Raw genomic sequence first — 23675 nt, forward strand, 5'->3', positions numbered from 1 at the left:
AATACTAAAGCTTTGCACAGAATGTGTGCTCACTTCCACACATGCATTAAAACATAGGCTCACATTGTCATAAGGTATTGCTTGTAGAGATAGCTGTGATAGAAATGTTACAGCAGAAGCCAGGGCTGCCGCTGTTCTTTTCAAGCAAGAGTGTCAGGACAAATTTCTCAGAACAAATGCGGAAATGAAGAAAGTGTCTTTTGTTAAGCTTTCCAGAATCCTTTACTCTCTTCTCCTGATCACCTGCCATTCAAAAACTAACAAGGAATAACACAAGATGATATCAGCACTGAGTCTGTGCACTCTGGAAGAGTACCGTAGACAAATGCATCCTCTGAAGAAAGTCACACACCGCATCACTAGGGATTAGATCTTGTGAGAACCACGTTGTGACTCATTTGGGTGACACATACTCTTTATGTGTGTGTGGAAACTTTAACAAATTAGTTTTGTTTTACAAACTCTGAGCAACACATTTGAAAGAGAATACTCAGGTATTGGAAATGTCAGTTTCCCTTGTCTTGGGTAGGTCCCTGTTATGAGCTACATATCTGAGTTCTGAGCTATAAACCTAGGTTACCTGGCACAGTTCCTTAGAGAGGAGTTTTTCCATGTTGCTAAGAGATTTGTCACAGGACCAGAGGGAATGCCAGAGCCTTCTCACTCTTTCTCTCAGATGGTTCATACCCTAGGGAGGACAGCATCAAGCATCTTCTAGTGTGGAACCTTCTGGCTTCTGTTTATACCCAACCTGGAATTAGTAGGTTTGATGTCAAAGATCTAGTAACACACTGACTCAATGTTGTAAGCCATTACAATTACCATGAGTTTTGCATTAGTTTTTCGTTGAAATTCAGATACCTATTGTCAGCTAGGCATAAGACATTCTTTTTAAATACATTTTTTGCTTGGTTCTTTTTTTCCCCCTCTCAATTTTTGTAAAATGAATAATAAAGAACTAAATTGTTTTTTTCTCTCCTAGAGAATGCATATGTTTTAAATATTTACATATTTTTGTTTTATGAATATGAGTATTTGCCTACATGGGGATACACATATCATATGTATATCCTTGTGCCTGTAGAGGCCAGAGGAAGCCATTGGAACCACCGGAACTGGAATTACAGTCAGCTTTGAGCAGCTATGTGGGTCCTGGGAACCTAACCTGGGTTATCTACAAGAATGGAAAGTGCTCCTAACTGCTGAGTGACCCTTTTAGCCTCAATGTATATTTTTTAATTATTATTATTATTTTAAATTACTAATAATTTCATTGTGGTTACCATGGCTCTTTCTTCCTCTTTACTATAAAACATATCAGTACCATAATTTCTGAAATCTGAGTGTGCTACTGTTACGTCAAGTCAACCATGAGCACATATGAAGTAATAAACAATCATTGGGCAGTCCTACTCAAATGCATTGCTGTTGATATGTGCATGCGCACATGCTGAGGGAGTTCATTCATCACTGCAAATTGAAAAAGCTGGTTGGTAAATAGAAACATCCCAAATATCACATCCCTTCACACAATAGCTCTGTGACTTCGCAAGTGGTACTGGTGAGCATTTGCCGAGAGGACAGGGTCACTGTAAGAGCATCCAGGGTTTCTGTTGAGTCATAAAACAACAGCTGAAACATGAGTTATGGGTTTGCGGTCCAAGCACTTTACAAGCCGTTGTGAGGCAGTGTGCTGAGACACGATAGAGGAGAGGCCGCAGACAAGTTTACACCTGGGTCATCCTTTATTACCTTTCTCCTTTCTCAAAGGTATGTTACTGTGAAACAAATTGATCTTTGTATTGATTAATACCAATATTATGACCACAAACCCATAATCCCATTGTTTTTTTCCTTCTACAAGATAACTGCACTTAGAGTATACTGATACTGTTATGATTAGGAAGCCAAATATTGATGTGTTAAGTTTAGATCATTTGTAACCACGAATTAGTATATAGTGTCATATTATATCTGAGGGGTGTGTGTAAGCAAACTCACAGTGTAGAGTTGTAGACTGGGTATAGTCTCTAATGCCATTTATATTTAAATTCTGCTTAGTGGAGAAAAAGGCAAATATGAATCAAATGAATACTCATTTAGCTTCCTGGTGAGAAATACCATCAGAATTTCAGGGTTTATAGAAAATGTATAGCACAAAGAAGTAGTTAATCCCTCTATGTATTGGAGCAGAGTAAGTTTGATCTAACGTTTGGGGCTGCCCTGATTCTTGCTATGCATGTTCCTGAGAACAATATGCTTCTTTTCCTGAAGCTTCAGTTTCCTCATCCTGGCAAAGGAACTTATGTAACACAAGTGATTGTTATGGGTTTTAATGCAAGGGCATGTTTAAAATAAAACTCACCAAATGCTTAGAGTAATAAATTGAGACACTCCTATTTAGTGATTAGAGTTGGTGATGGTTGGTATCTAGATGGAAGAAGAGGAAGATTAAAAGAAAAGACACTAGAGGCCAGAGATAAGAGGTATCAATCACTATAAATACTATAAAAAAATAAAAAATAAAAGGCCATAAACAATCAAGGCACAATCAGACAGTCTGAAGGACTTTACATGGTCATATTTTCCTATATCAAGATATATTTATAGTTAGAAGCTAACTTATCAACCTTCAGAATCATGCACTGGATGCAGGATGCTTACGATTGAATATCTAATTGGCTGAACTGAAGTTTCACAGCTGACTGACTCTGTAGAAGCAACAGGCACTACTGCATGCCTGCTGCTGCTGCTATGCACTCTACCATGAGGAGTCTCGGGAGGTTTCTTCACCCAGGCACCTACCTGGTACTCAGCGACCTGTGGTTTGTCCTTTTAAAGAATCCCAAGGCTCCTTATTGCTGCTGTCTAAAGGCAGACTGGGGACCGACTGAGAGCTGAACATTGCAAAGGGTCTTAGATGTGTTTCCTCACCTGAAGCCAATTTTACAGTTGTCACCATGACTATTACCGTGCTGTGTGTGGATGTCATAAACTAGAGTCTCAGGCATCTCATTCTGAGGTGTCGTGGTGTTAAATTCCCTCTTCTGTACTTGGCCATCTATGGTGTACTTAGTGCCCTCGGCTTGGTTTTGTTTTTTGTTTTGTTTTTCTAAGAAAGGAACAGCATTACTTTTCCTGTCCCTCAGCCATTTCAAAAGCATTCTGACTTAGTCTTTCCCATTTTTATCCTTACCACCACTTCTGCTTCCTCAAAGCCAGGAAAAAAAAGTTGCAAATATATAGTAGACTCAAAATAGTTTTTTGACTAAAACAAAAAGAAAAGGGACTAGAAGCTATGGTCTTCTTTATTTGTTATTATTGATTCTTTGCCACAAATATCTTAATACCCAGATGAGGTCAGAGATGAATAAGGTTCTCCAGCTTCAATGAAACCAAATTTACTCATACTGTATAATTATGAAATATTACTTAATTTGGTCATCATAATAAGAAGCAGGGAAATGAATTAATTCAACCCTATTTACTCCAAACATGGTCTGTGACCCATAGCAATTATAATATCTGGAAGCTTAAAAATGCAACTATTCAGTTTCATGAAAGACCTGTTGAATCACAGTACACATGCATTAATATGACCAGATAGCAATGGATCCCATTAAAGTAGGAGGTCCACTGTGCTGTAAATCTCAGTCACTCAAATAAAGAAACAGAGTCCTAGAGTGCCGGGTCCTTGTTTGTGGTAAACTACAAACTGAGATACTTAGACTCACCAAGTCTGCTGAACTAGAAATACAAGCTCTTCCCCCATCATAGGGTTGTTGGGAAACAAAGTTAAGCTCTTCGGTAGACTTAGGTAGGGTTATTGAGAAATGTCATTATTTTCCTTGTAGGGTGGGAAGTACCATGAATAGCTTAGGATGGTGATATTAGAGTGTGATGAAGTCAGAGTCCTCTAAACTGTGTTTCCAGAAGAACATGCTTGGATTTGGGGGGTGATTGTATTCCCCCAAATTTGTATTCCCCCAAAATTTCTCTAATATATGTGTATGTCTTTATAAATGGAAGTAAATGGAAAAAATGTAAACTTCCTTAATTGTTTCATTAATTCTCCTCTTGCCTTGAGTGCTTATCTATCCCCCTTATGTATGTTGTCTGTCATGGCTTCATGGGGCACTTCTGTGTAAGCTCAGGCAACTCTCATTATCTCTGCCATTACTGTCACATACCCTGCGCTTCTGATGTTTGACATGTCACCGTACAGTGACATTTGCCTTTTGCCCCTTCTCTTTGCTCTAACATAATTATACTAAGAGAGTCTTAAATCCAGAAGCCATTCAGTAAATACTAGCAGATGATATGATTAGACTAGGTTCTGTAGATAGAAGGAATTAAATCAGATTGATTAATATTCCTAGAAAAAGCAGAATAGAATGACAGTAATTTCATAAAATCAGTAAACATGTAAATGTATGTGTAAAGACAGAAAATAGAAGGTCTTTGGGGAATCTGTAACATGAGACTGATAATAGAAACCCTTGTCTCAGGAGTATCATGAATAAAAACAGAAATAGAGTTTGAATCTGGGATGGTAGCTCAGTATATAAAGGCACTCACAAAGCAATTCCAAGGACCTGAATGTATTCAGAACACATAATCAGGAACACACATCTATAATCCTAGCATTTCTACATCTAGAAGAAAGGTAGAAGGGAGTCAGAGACAGGAAAACCACCTAACAGCTCAGCCTAACTAGCTGAGAGTACATCATGAAGAAGTCAATACTCTAAGATCCTGTCTTAGAACAAATTAGGTGACAAAGCAACTCCAAAAGTTAACATTGTGTACACACACACACACACACACACACAGATAGAGAGAGAGAGAGAGAGATACACACACATCACAAAATATAACCTTAGTTTAGTTTATGTTAATCAATACAATTAATTAAAAGGCTACATCATCAATCATATTTAGTCAGATAAAAAGTAGCTACTATTGTTACAACTCAGAAAACTGCATTTCATAAGCAATGAAGAATATTTACTTATTAGAATGAACTGGATAACACAGAATTTCTTAGAAGAGGGATATTGTTTTATTTATCTTCAAATATATAAATAATCAGAGCTAATAAATTTCATTTGGTAAGAGTAACTTGAGTATGTGTTTAGTTTTTTCCCCTAAAATAGATGCCTTCCAAATAGTAACCAAAATATAAAGAGTGAAAATCATAACAAAAGTAATTAATGCTACATAATGTGTCACTTTCAGTTCAGAAGAAATATGTGTGTGATTAGGAAATAGGTGGGATTGGAGAGATGGCTCAGTGGCCAACAATACATTATGCTTTTGCAGAAGACAGAAATCCCAGCATACATATTGGCTGGTTCACAGCCACCTGCAACTCCAGTACCAGGGAATCTGGCTCCCCCTTCTGGCCACTGTTGGTACTTGTACTCACATACACATACCCACACACAGACACATACATACCCGTTTTTGTTTTTTGTTTTTAAGGAAAGAAAAAAATGTGCTATGGTGATTTATATGTGTCTAAGACAAATTAATCTTTCTGATTATTTTCTTACTCATGTGCAGATTCCCCCAAAGGACCTCAACCATCTTCAGGTATAAATGGAAACACACAGCCTCCCAGTACTTCCGGGCAACCCCCAGCCTCTGCCATCCCTTCCCCAAGTGCCAGCAAGCCCTGGCGCAGCAAGTCCATGAATGTCAAGCACAGTGCCACCGCCACCATGCTGACAGTGAAGCAGCCAAGCCCAGCCACGTCTCCCACGCCATCTTCAGACAGACTGAAGCCCCCTGTCACAGAAGGGGTCAAAAGTGCACCTTCGGGACAGAAATCTATGCTTGAAAAATTCAAGCTGGTTAATGCCCGGACAGCATTGCGCCCCCCTCAGGCCCCCAGTTCCGGAACTAATGATGGTGGGAAAGAAGACGATGCCTTTTCTGAATCAGGAGAAATGGAAGGTTTTAACAGTGGTCTGAATAGCGGTGGCTCGACAAACAGCAGCCCCAAAGTGTCGCCTAAATTAACCCCTCCAAAAGCAGGGAGCAAAAATTTCAGCAATAAAAAGTCTTTTCTACAGCCAAAAGAAAAGGAGGAAAAGAACAGGGACAAGAATAAAGCCTGCGCTGAAAAGTCAGGAAAAGAAGAGAAGGACCAGGTGACAGAGGCAGCTCCCAAAAAGACCTCTAAAATCGCAAGCTTGATTCCAAAGGGCAGCAAGACCACGGCGGCCAAGAAGGAAAGTTTGATTCCATCGTCCAGTGGAATTCCAAAGCCAGGCTCAAAGGTGCCCACGCCAAAGCAAACGATTTCACCTGGCAGTGCAGCAATTAAAGAGTCTGAGAAAATCAGGACTAGCAAGGGAAGCTCTTCTCAGGCCTTCTCAAAGGCCATCACTATGGAGAAAGCCAGCACAGCCAGCCTCTCTACTCCTCTGGAGGGGAGGGACGCTGGGCAAGCATCTGCCTCCAGCTCCTGTGTTATGCAGGGAGCACACAGCAGTGGACAGAGCCCTGGCAACGGAGCTGTCCATCTCCCTCAACAGCAACAGCACAGTCATCCCAACATGGCCACGGTGGCTCCGTTCATTTATAGGTGAGGCGGCCTCTGTGGGCCTGTGTGCGCACATCTTCCTATTTAGACGTGTAACATTAAGTTGAACGGGCATTTGAGAACGTTTCTCTTTGAAGCTACAGACTAGAATTTGGTGCAACAGCTTAGTCTGCAGAAACCTTCCCAGGTGTCAGGCCTTATTCTCTCAGATGCTGAGGCCTTCAAAAATTAACCTCCATCCTGCTAAGGGCAGGGCAGAATCGAGTTGGCATACATTTCTCACGGTTAGTTCGTCATCATACCACCCTGGTATGACTGGCAGCTGGGGACAGCTATTAGTGTAAGCTTTCTCCTAAAATAATTCTCAGACTTAAGGCATTGACAATTTGTTGTTGTTATGTTTGGAATAAACTATAATAATTTAAATAGTTGGCCCCAAGAGCATACACATATATACTGAATTCCCAGCTATACCATTTACCAGCTCCTGACTTTCAACAAGTCACTTAAAATTTCCTAGTTTCATTTCCCTCAGCTGTTAATAGAGATTAAAATAATAACAAAGGTAATGGATATATTTGTTCTACACTCTGGTATCGTGTAAGTCACTAAATGTTTTTTATAAGTTATAGCATTAACAAAGTAAATGTTATATTAAATCCCTACTACTAAATATATATTTGAGGATGAAAATAATTACATAATTATTGTATTAATATTTTTCAGCTTCACATTTGGAGTATGTTTCTAAAGTGTATACATCAAATACAATTATATACTATATCTAAAAATATGCACATATTACTACACAGTAACCAAAGAAGCCAGTTTTTCTTGTGCTATGACTTCCCTCATCAATCAGTCACTGGTATGAGCCTAATTTAGTTCACTGTCAGCCTCTTGTCAGTCATTGGTATGAGCTTAATTTAGTTCACTGTCTGATTAGTAAAGACCTCACCAAAGGAGGAATAATGTCTGCTTTGGTTCCATCCATTTGGGAGGTTGTCAGGTTTAAAGGATAATATGTAAGATATTTAAGAACAGGAAGCAAGACTTTCTATAATTATCAGAGTCAAGACTGCAGTGAAATATTTCTTAATGCACTAGATATATAGCTTTTAAAAATAAAACCAGGAATTCTAATCGTCTATTTTTCCCTTGAAAGAACCAAATTTTTCTAAGTTCTTATACACTCATTAAAGCAATGTTTTAATGGTTACATTTGTTAAATTTGATTGGGATGTGCATGTGACAGCCCTGGTATTTATTGCTATTTGGAATCCAGGAGTAGTGCATTGAAGCCTTTGTATCTGGATCACGAGAGTCAGATGCTTCTCATTCTAAAGCCTGCATCTGGCTAATCAGAAATGAAGATGCCTCAGTCAAAATCATCATTTCATATAAGAAAAGCCTGGAGCTTTAAATATCTCATACTCAGCACATGATGTTTTTTCAAAGACATCAATCATTTTCTTCTTTGACATCAATCATTTTTTTTTTTTTTTTTTTTTTTTTTTTTTTTTTTTTATTTTTTTTATTATTCGATATAATTTATTTACATTTCAAATGATTTCCCCTTTTCTAGCCCCCCCACTCCCCGAAAGTCCCGCAAGCCCTCTTCTCTTCCCCTGTCCTCCCACCCACCCCTTCCCACTTCCCCGTTCTGGTTTTGCTGAATACTGTTTCACTGAGTCTTTCCAGAACCAGGGGCCACTCCTCCTTTCTTCTTGTACCTCATTTGATGTGTGGATTATGTTTTGGGTATTCCAGTTTTCTAGGTTAATATCCACTTATTAGTGAGTGCATACCATGATTCACCTTTTGAGTCTGGGTTACCTCACTTAGTATGATATTCTCTAGCTCCATCCATTTGCCTAAGAATTTCATGAATTCATTGTTTCTAATGGCTGAATAGTACTCCATTGTGTAGATATACCACATTTTTTGCATCCACTCTTCTGTTGAGGGATACCTGGGTTCTTTCCAGCATCTGGCAATTACAAATAGGGCTGCTATGAACATAGTAGAACATGTATCCTTATTACATGGTGGGGAGTCTTCTGGGTATATGCCCAGGAGTGGTATAGCAGGATCTTCTGGAAGTAAGGTGCCCAGTTTTCGGAGGAACCGCCAGACTGATTTCCAGAGTGGTTGTACCAATTTGCAACCCCACCAGCAGTGGAGGAGTGTTCCTCTTTCTCCACACCCTCTCCAACACCTGCTGTCTCCTGAATTTTTAATCTTAGCCATTCTGACTGGTGTAAGATGAAATCTTAGGGTTGTTTTGATTTGCATTTCCCTAATGACTAATGAAGTTGAGCATTTTTTAAGATGCTTCTCCGCCATCCGAAGTTCTTCAGGTGAGAATTCTTTGTTTAACTCTGTACCCCATTTTTTAATAGGGTTGTTTGGTTTTCTGGAGTCTAACTTCTTGAGTTCTTTATATATATTGGATATTAGCCCTCTATCTGATGTAGGATTGGTGAAGATCTTTTCCCAATTTGTTGGTTGCCGATTTGTCCTCTTGATGGTGTCCTTTGCCTTACAGAAACTTTGTAATTTTATGAGGTCCCATTTGTCAATTCTTGCTCTTAGAGCATACGCTATTGGTGTTCTGTTCAGAAACTTTCTCCCTGTACCGATGTCCTCAAGGGTCTTCCCCAGTTTCTTTTCTATTAGCTTCAGAGTTTCTGGCTTTATGTGGAGGTCCTTGATCCATTTGGATTTGAGCTTAGTACAAGGAGACAAGGATGGATCAATTCGCATTCTTCTGCATGCTGACCTCCAGTTGAACCAGCACCATTTGTTGAAAAGGCTATCTTTTTTCCATTGGATGTTTTCAGCCTCTTTGTCGAGGATCAAGTGGCCATAGGTGTGTGGGTTCATTTCTGGATCTTCAATCCTGTTCCATTGATCCTCCTGCCTGTCACTGTACCAATACCATGCAGTTTTTAACACTATTGCTCTGTAGTATTGCTTGAGGTCAGGGATACTGATTCCCCCAGATTTCCTTTTGTTGCTGAGAATAGTTTTAGCTATCCTGGGTTTTTTGTTGTTCCAGATGAATTTGATAATTGCTCTTTCTAACTCTGTGAAGAATTGAGTTGGGATTTTGATGGGTATTGCATTGAATCTGTATAGTGCTTTAGGCAAAATGGCCATTTTAACTATATTGATTCTGCCGATCCATGAGCATGGGAGGTTTTCCCATTTTTTGAGGTCTTCTTCCATTTCCTTCTTCAGAGTCTTGAAGTTCTTGTCATACAGATCTTTCACATGTTTGGTAAGAGTCACCCCAAGATACTTTATACTGTTTGTGGCTATTGTGAAGGGGGTCATTTCCCTAATTTCTTTCTCAGCCTGCTTATCCTTTGAGTATAGGAAGGCCACTGATTTGCTTGAGTTGACTTTATAACCTGCCACTTTGCTGAAGTTGTTTATCAGCTGTAGGAGCTCTCTAGTGGAGTTCTTTGGGTCACTTAGGTAGACGATCATGTCGTCTGCAAATAATGATAGTTTGACTTCTTCCTTTCCAATTTGTATCCCTTTGACCTCCTTATGTTGTCGAATTGCCCGAGCTAGTACCTCAAGTACAATATTGAAAAGATAAGGAGAAAGGGGGCAGCCTTGTCTGGTCCCTGATTTCAGTGGGATTGCTTCAAGTTTCTCTCCATTTAGTTTGATGCTGGCTACCGGTTTGCTGTATATTGCTTTTACTATGTTTAGGTATGGGCCTTGAATTCCTGTTCTCTCCAAGACTTTAAGCATGAAGGGATGCTGAATTTTGTCAAATGCTTTTTCAGCATCCAATGAAATGACCATGTGGTTTTGTTCTTTGAGTTTGTTTATGTAGTGGATTGTATTGATGGATTTCCGTATATTGAACCAACCCTGCATTCCCGGGATAAAGCCTACTTGATCATGGTGGATGATCGTTTTGATGTGTTCTTGGATTCGGTTGGCAAGAATTTTATTGAGTATTTTTGCATCGATGTTCATAAGGGAAATTGGTCTGAAGTTCTCTTTCTTTGTTGGATCTTTGTGTGGCTTTGGTATCAGCGTAATTGTGGCTTCGTAGAAGGAATTGGGTAGTGTTCCTTCTGTTTCTATTTTGTGGAATAGTTTGAAGAGTATTGGTGTTAACTCTTCTTTGAAGGTCTGGTAGAATTCTGCACTGAAGCCATCTGGTCCTGTGCTTTTTTTGGTTGGAAGACTTTCTATGACTCCTTCTATTTCTTTAGGCATTATGGGACTGTTTAGATGGTCTAGTTGGTCCTGATTTAATTTTGGTATTTGGTATCTGTCAAGGAAATTGTCCATTTCCTCCAGATTCTCCAGTTGTGTTGAGTATAGGCTCTTGTAGTAGGATCTGATGATTTTTTGGATTTCCTCAGTTTCCGTTGTTATATCTCCCTTTTCATTTCTAAGTTTGTTAATTTGGATACTTTCTCTGTGCCCTTTGGTCATTCTGGCTAAGGGTTTATCTATCTTGTTGATTTTCTCAAAGAACCAGCTCCTGGTATTGTTGATTTTTTGTATGGTTCTCTTTGTTTCTACTTGATTGATTTCGGCCCTGAGTTTGATGATTTCCTGCCTTCTACTCCTCCTGGGCGAAATAGCTTCTTTTTGTTCCAGGGCTTTCAGGTGTGTCATTAAGCTGGTAATGTATGCTCTCTCCATTTTCTTTTTGGAGGCACTCAGGGCTATGAGTTTTCCTCTTAGCACTGCTTTCATTGTGTCCCATAGATTTGGGTATGTTGTGTTTTCATTTTCATTGTGTTCTAAAAAGTCTTTAATTTCTTTCTTTATTTCTTCCTTGACCAAGGTATCATTGAGTAGAGTATTGTTCAGTTTCCACGTGTATGTGGGCTTTCTGTTGTTTCTGTTGCTATTGAAGACCACTTTTACTCCATAGTGATCAGATAGGAGGCATGGGATTAGTTCGATCTTCTTATATTTGTTGAGGTCTGTCTTGTGACCAATTATATGGTCGATTTTGGAGAAGGTACCATGAGGTGCTGAGAAAAAGGTATATTCTTTTGTTTTAGGATAGAATGTTCTATATATATCTGTTAAATCTAATTGGTCCAAAGCTTCAATTAGTTTCATTGTGTCCCTGTTTAGTTTCTGTTTTCCTGATCGGTCCATTGAGGAAAGTGCAGTGTTGAAGTCACCCACAATTATTGTGTTAGGTGCAATGTGTGCTTTTAGTTTTAATAAAGTTTCTTTTACAAAAGAGGGTGCCCTTGCATTTGGGGCATAGATGTTCAGGATTGTCAGTTCTTCTTTTTGTATTTTTCCTTTGACCAGCAAGAAGTGTCCCTCAGGGTCTCTTTTGATGACTTTGGGTTGAAAGTCAATTTTATCTGATATTAAAATGGCTACTCCAGCTTGTTTCCTGAGACCATTTGCTTGTAAAATTGTCTTCCAGCCTTTTACTCTAAGGTAGTGTTTGTCTTTGACCCTGAGGTGTGTTTCCTGTAAGCAGCAAAATGTAGGGTCCTGTTTACGTATCCATTCAGTTAGTCTGTGTCTTTTTATTGGGGCATTAAGTCCATTGATGTTAAGAGATATTAAGGAATAGTGATTGTTACTTCCTATCATTTTTGACGTTATTTTTTAAATTTGAATGCTTAACTTCTTTTGGGTTTGATGAAAGGTTACTATCTTGCTTTTTCCAGGGTGAAGTTTCCCTCCTTGTATTGGTGTTGTCCTCCTATTATCCTTTTTAGGGCCGGGTTTGTGGATAGATATTGGGTAAACTTGGTTTTGTCATGAAATATCTTAGTTTCTCCATCTATGGTGATTGAGAGTTTTGCTGGATATAGTAGTTTTGGTTGGCATTTGTGTTCTCTTAGAGTCTGCATGAGATCTGCCCAGGACCTTCTAGCCTTCATAGTCTCAGGTGAAAAGTCTGCTGTGATTCTGATAGGTCTTCCTTTATATGTTACTTGGCCTTTTTCTCTTACTGCCTTTAGTATTCTTTCTTTGTTTAGAACATTTGGTGTTTTGATTATTATGTGACGGGAAGTATTTCTGTTCTGGTCCAGTCTGTTTGGAGTTCTGTAGGCTTCTTGTATATTCATGGGCATCTCTCTCTTTAGGTTAGGGAAGTTTTCTTCCATAATTTTATTGAAGATATTTGCTGGCCCTTTAAGTTGTAAATCTTCACTCTCCTCTATGCCTATAATCCTTAGGTTTGGTCTTCTCATTGTGTCCTGGATTTCCTGGATATTTTGGGTTACAAGCTTTTTGCATTTTGCATTTTCTTTAACTGTTGAGTCCATGGTTTCTATGGAATCTTCAGCATCTGAGATTCTTTCTTCTATCTCTTGTATTCTGTTGTTGATATTTGTATCTCTGTCCCCTGATTTCTTCCCAAGGCTTTCTATCTCCAAAGTTGTCTCCCTTTGAGTTTTCTTAGTTGTTTCTACTTCTGATTTTAGATCCTGGATGGTTTTGCTTAGCTCCTTCACTTGCATGTTTGTGTTTTCCTGTAATTCTTTAAGAGATTTTTGTGTTTTCTCTTTCATGAGCTCAGCCTGTTGACCAAAGTTCTCCTGTATTTCTTTAAGAGATTTTTGTGTTTCGTCTTTCATGACCTCAGCCTGTTGAGCGAAGTTCTCCTGTATTTCTTTAAGTGTTTTTTGCATTTCCTCCTTGTTGGCTTTTGTATTCTCCTGGATTTCTTTCAATGATTTTTGTGTTTCCCTTGCAAGGGCTTCTAACTTTTGATCCATTGTCTCCTGAATTTCTTTATGTATGACCTTCATGTGTTCCTGTACCAGCATCATGACCAATGATTTTAAATCCAAATCTTGTTTTACTGGTGTGATGGGGTATCCAGGACATGTTGGTAGAGGAGAATTGGGTTCAGATGTTGACATATTGCCTTGATTTCTGTTAGTGACGTTCCTGCGTTTGCCTTTTGCCATCTAGATCTCACTGGTGTTAGTTTATCTTGTCAGTGCTGGACTCACCAGTGCAAGCTGCCCCTTCCCAGTTGGCCTCTGGTGCACAGCTTACCTCCTGCACTGCTTGTAGACAGTGTGCTGCTGCCCAGGCTGTTCAGATCCCAAAGCAGGCACCCGAAGGCTCCCGCTGGGGCCCGCTGGATTCACTGGAGCACACTGACTTCTCCCAGCTGGCTGCCTGGAAGCCCAGCTAGCCACTTGCAGGACTTGGAGATGTAATGCTGCCGCCCAGACTGATCTGGATCCGGAAGCGGAGAGAGTAGAGCTAAGGGCTTCTGCCTGAGGCCTTGCCCCAGATTGTGTCTGTGGAGCAGATGGAGCCCGTGTGCACTCCCAGGGAGTGCCGACGGTGTATGCTACTGTGACCTCCCCTGTGTTCCGCTCACTCCGCTGGGCAGCCGATCTGCCAACCGGGCTGTCGCACACAAGGTTAGCCTGGCCGCCCAGTCCCTGAATCCAGGCAAAAGCCTGGGAGGCCAAGGTCCGAGCAAAGTTCCCCTATGGCTTTGACTGTTAATTGGGTTTGCCAGGTGACTAGGATGGCGGGTGTGTGCGCCCGCGCTCCCTGAAAGCGCAGGGAGAGTCTGCTTTGCTAACAATCACCTGGGCGGGTTGACTCACAGATGGCCCACCAAGCCGCCCAGTTCTTGGGGTCAGTCCTGTGCCTTTTGGGGCCTGGACCCCCGCTTTGTTAGCCTTAGGCTATGCCTGTTACAGGTCTGCCCGCCTGAGCTCTCTGTCGTCCTGCAGGCAAAATGGCGGCGGCGCGCTCGCAGGCCTGGGCAAAAAACCTCCTGGTTGGGTTGGCACCCCGATGCCCCCCCCCCCGACCCGCCCAGGGCCTGGGTGCAGGCCAACGCCCGTCGGGCTCAGACCACCGCGGTGTTGGCCTCGGATTATGTTTGTGTACCTCAGTCTGTCTGATTCCTGGAGTACGGAACCAAGATGGATGCTCCTCTCCTGACTGGTGGGAGGCCGAGTTCTGAAGTGGCCTCCGTGCAGGAAAGGCGCCGCACAACTGCAGCTGCTTGCTGTCCGGCTGGTCAGCGAAGGTCAGTGGTCGTGGGCGCAGGGCCTAACTGGTCCCTGTGACGCCTTGGTTCCACTGCTGATGGCCCTTCAGCTGGAGCAGCCACTGCTGCCGCTGCTGCCGCCGCCGCCGCCGCCGCCGATCTCGACATCAATCATTTTTAAATCAAATATTATTTGTCAATAAAAATTAGTAGCTACACTTGCATATTCATCCAGCTATGTCTGTCTGCAAGTGGTACAGTTTTATTTTACTTGTTTATTATGATGAAAATTAAGCAAACGAAAATTTAGTGGATTCCATTTGAAAATATAATTATTTATTCCATGCATCTTTTTTTTCCTTTCCAAGACAAGGTTTCTCTGTGTATCCCTGGCTGTCCTGAAACTCACTCTGCAGACCAGGCTAGGATTACTGGTGTGTGTTACCAAAGCCAATGTGATTCAGTACTCTTAATCTTGATTAACATTTGAGATAACTCTGTATTGTAATTTTGTATTTGGGTCATTCATTCTAAACCATTTACATCAAACACACTATTACAGATTATATCTGAAAATATATACATAGTACTATACAATTACCAAAGTAGCCTATTTTTACTCTATATAGTACTAAACTTATCTATAGAAGAACTCTTTGGTGGTAATTCCTCAATTTTTAAAATTGATCCATAAAATTAAATACAATTACCACATATATAATCATTTTCCATGTGAAATGATCAAGTATAGCTAATTAACATGCTTTCGTGTGCAGAGTTACCCTTTGTGTTATGAGCATACTTCATATGCCCTCGATGGAATTTGCGTGCATTTCTACTAGTACCACATGGAGTCACCGTCTTGTACTAAACCTTGGGTTTCCTAAGCTTGTTTCTCCTATTAAAAACAAATTTTTTTGTCTCTGAACAATAATTCCCAACCCCTTCCCTGCCACTAATATATGACTATTCTCCAGTTCTCTGAGATCAGCTCCCCACCCACCCCTTTTTACATCTTAAATGCAGGAAAGAAAATGGCTTTCTTTTCTCACCTTCTTGCCCCACCTGTTGTATCAAATAACAGTCTTTCTCCTCTTTGATATTTGAATACTATTTCCACTGCATTTGTGTACAGGTATAAAGACGGAGCGCAGCTTAGCTGGTAGCACCTGTTGGTGTGCCATGTGACCCAAATAGATTCTCCATACACCTTGAAACTTTCATTTCTCCCTTTAAAGAAAATTTTAAAGATATGTGGTGTCTTGGCCCATTAGCTAGGAACAAAGAGAGTAGACACAGCCTTGCATTACTGTGGTTCAGAAATGTGGTCCAATGTACTTGAAGCCATGGCTCTTAGAGCCACATTGGTTGCCACCAACGATTGGTCATGTGACTTCTAGTAACACACTTACGGATTTTGAACTTCAATTTTTCCAGTCTGTAAAATTGAAATGGAATAATCAATGCTACCTCATATAACTCTATTCAAGATTGGGTTGATATTTATGCTAAGTTAATAACATTTTTTACGTATTACACAGCCTTCAACAAATTTTTCAAACAGTATTTAACAGAGGCTTGCTGTTTTAAAAGATGAAGGAAGTGATTCCATGTAAAACCATCATCATTAATGGCAATGATTATACGTAGGTTATTGTCAATAATGTAAAATAAGTAAAATGAATAAAATGCATTGTATAGTACTCCATAGATGACAAAATTATGAAATATTATCACAACATTTTATAAATAATCCATTAAATCCTCTAAAGGTAGAGCTTTAAATATGCGTGCTTTCCTGTGTGAGAGATGCTTATATTCCTGATTCATGGCATTTTGAGTGTGAAGCTACATGTCCTTTCTTGTCCTAACTATTCCTATTTATGGAAGAATCCTCCCTGAAACCCCTTGACATGGTTTATAGAAGTCATTAATTTTAGATCTGATAATACTTATGATTTATGATTTTATAATAGTAGTATCATCTTTTAAAATATCATCTGTAAAGTGCTTGCTTACTGAAATCGTCCGTGTTACAAGATTGATATCCATTTCCTGACATAAACGTCACCACGAATCCATGAGTATGTGACAGTATCCCTATTTATCAAAAATGGAGGAGCGGTGATTTAAATTCAGAAAAGTAACAATTTCAGAAATTCACAGAGCCTGCAAAATTTGCCTCTGAAACAGATTCCGACTGACTGCCCACATTTTATGTTCAGTGAGCCTGAACGTGAGGGCACATTTTCCTCTGCTTCTCAGTTCTTTCTGCAATGTGGGGGAAAATGAGCATTTATTACCAGGAAACTCATACTAGGAAAATGTCAGTAATATACTTTCAGATTTCTCAGTCATTTGTAGATGGGGCATGGCAGTGAGTATCTGTGGATCCCAACATTCAAATGGCAAGTTAGGGAAACTGAATGGCTGTGTCCAGCCTTGACTAGAAGAAAATACACACACCTCAAAAAATCATTTTAATAAAAAAGCATAAATTTTTAAATTAGTATAAATTCGTATAATATACACTTTTCATATGAATGGCAATGTACAAATATATAGTATTTATCTACTTAAGTAACCTACATAGAATTGGAAAATTACTAGAGTGAGGGCGTTTTATTTCTCTTTTTCTTTCCCTGATGTAGGCTTTCCTTACTGTCTGAGTTAGGTTAATATTGCTAGGATAAAATTCAATAACCAAAACTAATTAGGGAAGAATGCATTCATTTCATGTTTCAGTTTCAGGTAATAGTCTATCCCTGAAAAATTCAGAACAAGTAGTCAAGGAATGTAGGAACCCACTGGCGGGAACTGAAACACAAGCCATGAAGGGTCGCTCCTTACTGGCTAGCTCCTCCTGCCTTGCTTAGCCTGGTTTCTCATACAACTCAGAATGATCTGGTCCTTTCCCCCATGTGATGGCCCTGCCAAGTCAATCGTTAATCAGGAAGAATTTTCACAGGTTTGCCTATACTCCAATCTGAAGGGTACATTTTCTCACTGATGTTCCTCCTTCCTAGCTTATGCAACTTTGACAAACGCTAACCAGGACACTTTAAATTACCACTCCTAGTAGAACACCAATACATGGTTCATAAAACTCTCTCTAACCAACTACATTCAGAGTTCCATGAATACGGTGTTAGGTTACAGTAGTTAAAGGATTTTGTGCAATCTATTTGCTAATCTGGTACAACAATGTATTTCACATATCATTTGTAACTCAATTATTCCCCACAAAGTAATGAAATTTTTTGTTTGTTTGTTTTCGAGACAGCATTTCTCTGTATAGTCCTGGCTGTCCTAGAACACATTCTATAGACCAGGCTGGCCTTGAACTCAGAAATCCGCCTGCCTCTGCCTCCCAAGTGCTGGGATTAAAGGCATACACCACAACCGCCTGGCAAGTAATGAATATTTTAATGTTATTATAATCTTTACTCACATGATGGGCAGAAAACCTAATATTAAAAGGTAGAGAATTTAACCTAGTTACTAAGTTCAACAGAAGAGGTTTTCAACCATCACAGCTATTCAAAATTGAAATAGTCTGCCTTTATAAGTATTACTTTGTCTACAGAAACATCTAGGAGATGGTAAAATGATAATTGGACAGAAGTTAGATAAAAGGGAGTCACTACATTCAATTCACTTTATTCTATTTCACTGTATGCTTCACAGTTTAGGTGACTTGTAGTGGTGAAACAAAGGTAAGGGACACGGAAAAAATATAATGAAATATGTAAGACGTGGCTGGCATAAAAGTACATTGTATTAGTATCAATGTTGAAGAGTTATTTTAAGTTCTTAACAGAAAGTGTAGCCAATTAATGTCTAATAGAGAGGTTAAGGTGAGGAGTGGGACATAAAGGGGAACTTGGACGCTGTCAGGTGTAAGGAAGAAGGCTTGGCCATCGTCGAAATCTGGTATTGGGTAACTTTCCAATAAGGTTTAAAAAAAAAAAAAAGCAAAGGAATAAATTATAAAGTGCCACATACATTCTAATAATTAAAACAGCCAAAGAGATTCTTATCAAAATTCATGCCCATGGGTTGGGAGGACTAAAGAAAACAAATGGAGACAAAAACCAATATTTTCTTCTTTTAATCATTTCCTCCCAAAGCATCCAACTTTTAGCTAGTCCTACCAATTCTCTTAAAACATAACCCGAGTCAACCATTTCTTACTATTTCTACTTTCCGATTCTCACTAAATTTTCAGTGAGACTCTCCACTTTTACTTCAGGGCCCTTTACATCATGCAACCTGTCAAAATCTAAACTTTTGAAAATATAACTTATGTAGTTAGATCTCTGATTTATGACGATGTACCTCAAAAATAACTTTTTTTGTCATGATAATAATCTAAGAGTGGTGTGCCATCCAACACAAACTGCACGTTTTGTGGTTCAGACTTTAATCCTTTTCTGAGCTGGGGATGTGCAGTAGGATATTCTCAAGTTAACTGGGCAGTAACCGGAAACTGCATCTCCCAATTAGTTATGAGATCTCCTGTGTGAATGGTAACAATGGCAGTAGACCTCCAGATGTATTCGAGGCATTTTGACCTCACAGTTTTCAAATCATGGTGGGCTTTGTAAATTGAGGATAATCTGTATCCAATTCTATTTTATATAATCTTCTATTGGTTCTCTCCAAGCTTCACAAAAATCAATTTCCTCCTAGCTACCACTCAAGGTGAATTTGCATGCCCCTCCCCTGCAGCACATTGCAAAGAAGCAGTCTTTCTGTAAAACAGACTACTTAATCCTGCTCAAGGGCCTTCTCAGACATTCTCTCTGCCGCTGGAGACTGTTTTTCAGATCTATAACTCATCTCCATTTACAGGCTATTTCTTGGATTTCTTGGTTTCCATCATGACCATGTACTCTGAGAATATCCATTATGTCCCAGCCAATATTTGGACACCCTGGTCTCCATAGCTTTTGTTGCTATTTGCTATTTCCTTGTTTAGGTAATTAACTAGTATGGTCTCTTCTCCTTGTCTTAGTTACTGTGATGTTGGTGAGAGGAAACATCATGCCCTAGGAAATATATATAAACATATATAATAAATGGCCAACCCATACTCTGGGGTAACCCATAGTCTCCTTTAAATATCTAAAAACTGTCCTTTCCATCTGCCATACTTTTTTGGTCCATTCCTTTTGAATGTATTACTTCACACCTATGTCCCACTATTTGAAACATTATATAAGAAAAAAATAGAGCAACTATTAGTTAATTCACAAGAAATGATAGTTGAATATATTATGAGTCACAGGAAACAAATTAAAACAACTGTTAACCTTTCTCATCAACTATTTTTAACCCAGCATCCTTCATGTTCTTCCCATTTATATTAAATGCCAATAAAATGATATGTGGAACATAATCTAGCAAAAGGGTTGAGGCAGGGGCTGCCTGAACAATTCTCAGAAGAGAAAAATGTCCCTCAGACTAGCAGGTAATACATGACATATGAAGAAATGAAAATCACTGCATGTAGTAAATCTACTTATTAAGCTTAAGCTGTATCCATCTGCAACTCTCTATATTTGTAAAATTAGCTCAATGAATTATTATTTTAACCATTTTTCCTTTTGATGTAAGTATCACTTTTGAAAGAGCACAATGGACAGTTGGATGAAATTTGGGCTGTATGATGTTGTATACAGTCCAGATTCTTCTAGGAAGTTATATAAGGAATGGTCATTTCAATATGCTGGATTCTAAGAGGTAGGGAATGCAAAACACTGGTTTCTCAAGTGCTCACAGTGTTGAAGCTCAGGTTATTTGTTGAACAAGGAATTGTGTAGGAGGAACAGTGAGTTTACAGAGAATGAAATGTGTAGCACATAACTGTCTTTCAGAGAAAGCATTGCACATCCTCAGGCAACCACTGCAGATTATACTGCAGTGGTAGATTTATGTGAATGGGACGTAATTGGTCATCAGCACACACTAAAGACTATTGAATTCCTGTCTTGCAAGCCTGTCTTTTGCTAGGCTTGATATATTTTTGTGCACTGGGGAATAGTCTAAATGCCCTCACACTGCAGTGTTTGAAAGATGAAGTGCAGACCTGCTACTGGAAGATGGACTATTGCGTTGAACCCTGCTGGAAATTCACATTTTCTAAGCATAGAGGGGTATGGGCAACCTTTCTTGTATTTGGCTTTTGCGTTTCACTTTCAGGTAACCTGGAAAAAAATTTAAATCTGTAGGAAATGTAATACCTTGTATCTGTGTGTGTGTGTGTGTGTGTGTGTGTGTGTGAGTGAGTGAGTGAGTGCTGTATCTAAAATACCTAAAAGCACTGTTTAATTTTAATTGTCCCCAAGGCATCACTTAAAGCAATTTAAAATCCATGTTCTACATGGTAGTCATGTCTTCCTAGGAGCCTCTTCTGGACTAGTTCCTTGATATTTTAAAGACCAGTTTTCAATGTTTTTCCTTTATCAGGGCTCTGTCTAAGTTTTACCCATCATTAAATAAATGGGTTTATTTTCCTGCAGTATCACACAAATAAAGCTATGTTCATCTCATTGCTTACTCTAAAAATATAGTGTGATTCCTCATATTCACTATTATTTTGACATACGATTTGTTTGCTTCTTTAAGGTAATATTTCCTGTAGTTTTCTGTTTCAAAATTAATACCACTCACATTTAACAAACATTTGTGGAGAAAGATATTTTGAAAATTTTTGTAAAAAAAAATGTTCTTAGTTTCTATTGTCTCTAAACTTGCAGCATCCATTGAAGTTTTATGTCTGAATTAAAATTATGTAGAAATAATAATAATAACAATAATAATAATAATAAATTATATTATAATTCTATTTTTTATCTGTATGTATTTCATGTTTAAGAAAGTGGTCTCTCTCTGTTATCTATGCATCCATACAGCAGGGACTAGCAGCGTCTTATTTTATTCCATGAGATATAAAACCTTGTCAACAAAATTTACTTTGATGTTTAAAATCTCCCTGCTACGACACTGGGAGATCCGTCAGGCTGCTCAGTGTGACCAGTATGACCTTTTCACAAGCGTCCACTTTCCCAGACTCTCTTTTGTGTGGTTCAATGCTCATTTGACTCATCTTGTGCGTTCCCTAAATTGCGTTCATCTGATATTCAGTGAGCCCTGGTTTCTTTTCATGGAGAATTATATTTAAAACCATCTTACTGCTTCTAGGTTTTCTAAGTGGTCAAAGCTACATTATCTGGGTATGAATATACATGCACTCACTTCACAAATTATGCGCTGTTATATTTAGGTCAATATAAAAGTACAAAAAATCAAATTTGATCGTATCTAATATGAGTTATCAACTTGCTTAAATGGTCGGTAAAGTGTAACATTTAGAATACGTAAGTTAACACTGTTACATTCAATAATGCCCCTTTTAGACTGAAAGGAAATTGAAATACAGCACTGAGTGTCCAGTAAGGCCAATAGAGTCTGATTTTATCTCATGGGTTATGCATTCATAACCATTCATAACCCATAAGAGTAGTGGTTGATAGGTCAACATTTACATGTGGTCTAGTTTTCATATTGCTTAAACAAGGCTATTACCTTGGTCAATGCTCGACAGGTAGAAACTGTAATTTGTTTGTAGCACTCACCTTGCAGAAGTGGAGTGAAATTGAGTGTTGTTATATAGATATTACAGAAGACCAATACTTATTACATAGAAAATACATAGAAATGGAATTTTAATTTTGGGCTAATCATTGCTGAGATTTAGATTTCTTAGTTCTACAGCTTCTAGAAACATCTATTAGACCTGGGAAACTAGAACTCTCCATAAGGTAAACAGTCCTTTCCAAGCTCCTGGTCATAGTTTCAGTAGGTACATGCAATGTGCACCGCCATCGCAAGTGTATGTGATGGATATTCTGAATTATTTACTATGTCAAAGTGTGAAATTTTGAAGTCTTCATAAATAGTTTCATGATAAGACCCAAATGTTTCTATTCCATTAGCATATATAATAGTCCTAAGAAAAGAGAGCATTCGGAAATTGTCAAGAACCTTGGCTAATTTCTTTGATTATTTGTATAAAAGGCAGAACTTTCATAATTAGTGTTGATTACATCCCAGTAGACTGGAGCTAGAATCTGATTCCAGTACTATTGTAAACAGAGGGAGGACTAGATATTTGTCAGTTTTATAAAATTCATGGAACAGAGATGTCTGATCTGACCCACTTCTGAAAATACTCCAAGGAAGGATTCCAAGTTCTTCTGAAAACAATGTGAAGTTTAGTGTCGTATGCTCTTTTTCACAATTAATCTAGAAATGTGAAGACTCTTTGTGTTTGAGATAAGGGGCAATAAAGCATAGCCAACAGAGGTGAATAACAAGTTCACACAGTGAGTAAGGTAGCCACAGGCATCATCTCAGACATGCTTTCCAAGATCTGTTTTGGGTAGAGCAAAATCTCTGCTCGCGTGACATTCTAAATATTCTCATGTTCCCTACAGACTTTCCCAGAGCTGACACTGAATTTTTACAAGTTATTACGATCACACCTTCTGCCTCCTGTGATAGCTAGTGCTGTGGATGTAATAGGAAACAGCTAGCCCTGGGCTCTAGGCAGTCATTTCAGTAAACACCTAAGGTAACTCAGCTGCTGGGAGACAAGTTCCTGAATGGTGACCCTGCAGGATGTTTAAGCCAGTCTTGAATCAAGGCCAGCTTGTCAAGTTGGGTGCCTATTTGACACCGCTTGGACAGCAGCCAGGCAGCTTTCTTCAGAGACTTTAGCATACCTCCATACTCACTATTTAAACTAGTTCAACATGGAATGAGAAGCCCTAGAAATCATGAGAGGACTTGTACTTCTTATTCAGACAAAATAGGCTAAGAGGTCAGGAAGATACAACTCTGGCTTTGTTTCTCTTTTGATTATTACTTCACATATATGATACATCTATGCAAAGATGAAACAGCTTCAAATAATTTCTTAAAAATGATAGCAAGCTTATCAATTTTTACATCTGCCAATTAAATATCAATGATATATTTCATGCATGTGTATGTATACATGCACGTCTGATATTGTCTATGTGCGAAGCACAAATATATGTTCATCCATTGGGTACATAATTGCATGTGGAT

At 39.0% G+C, this 23675-nt stretch overlaps 1 protein-coding gene across 4 annotated transcripts in view; it reads left to right on the forward strand.

Moving 5' to 3' along the window:
* Nav3 (neuron navigator 3) overlaps positions 1 to 23675 on the forward strand; it is a 324118-nt gene that overhangs the window by 144339 nt on the left and 156104 nt on the right. For all 4 annotated transcript variants that reach the window (XM_052165326.1, XM_052165327.1, XM_052165329.1 and 1 more), the window contains one exon: positions 5566 to 6592. In XM_052165326.1, the coding sequence (XP_052021286.1) occupies positions 5566 to 6592 (1027 nt within the window). The remainder of the gene's footprint in view (positions 1 to 5565; positions 6593 to 23675) is intronic.

This window comes from Apodemus sylvaticus, chromosome 20 (assembly GCF_947179515.1).
Source record: "Apodemus sylvaticus chromosome 20, mApoSyl1.1, whole genome shotgun sequence".
Lineage (NCBI taxonomy): Eukaryota > Metazoa > Chordata > Mammalia > Rodentia > Muridae > Apodemus > Apodemus sylvaticus.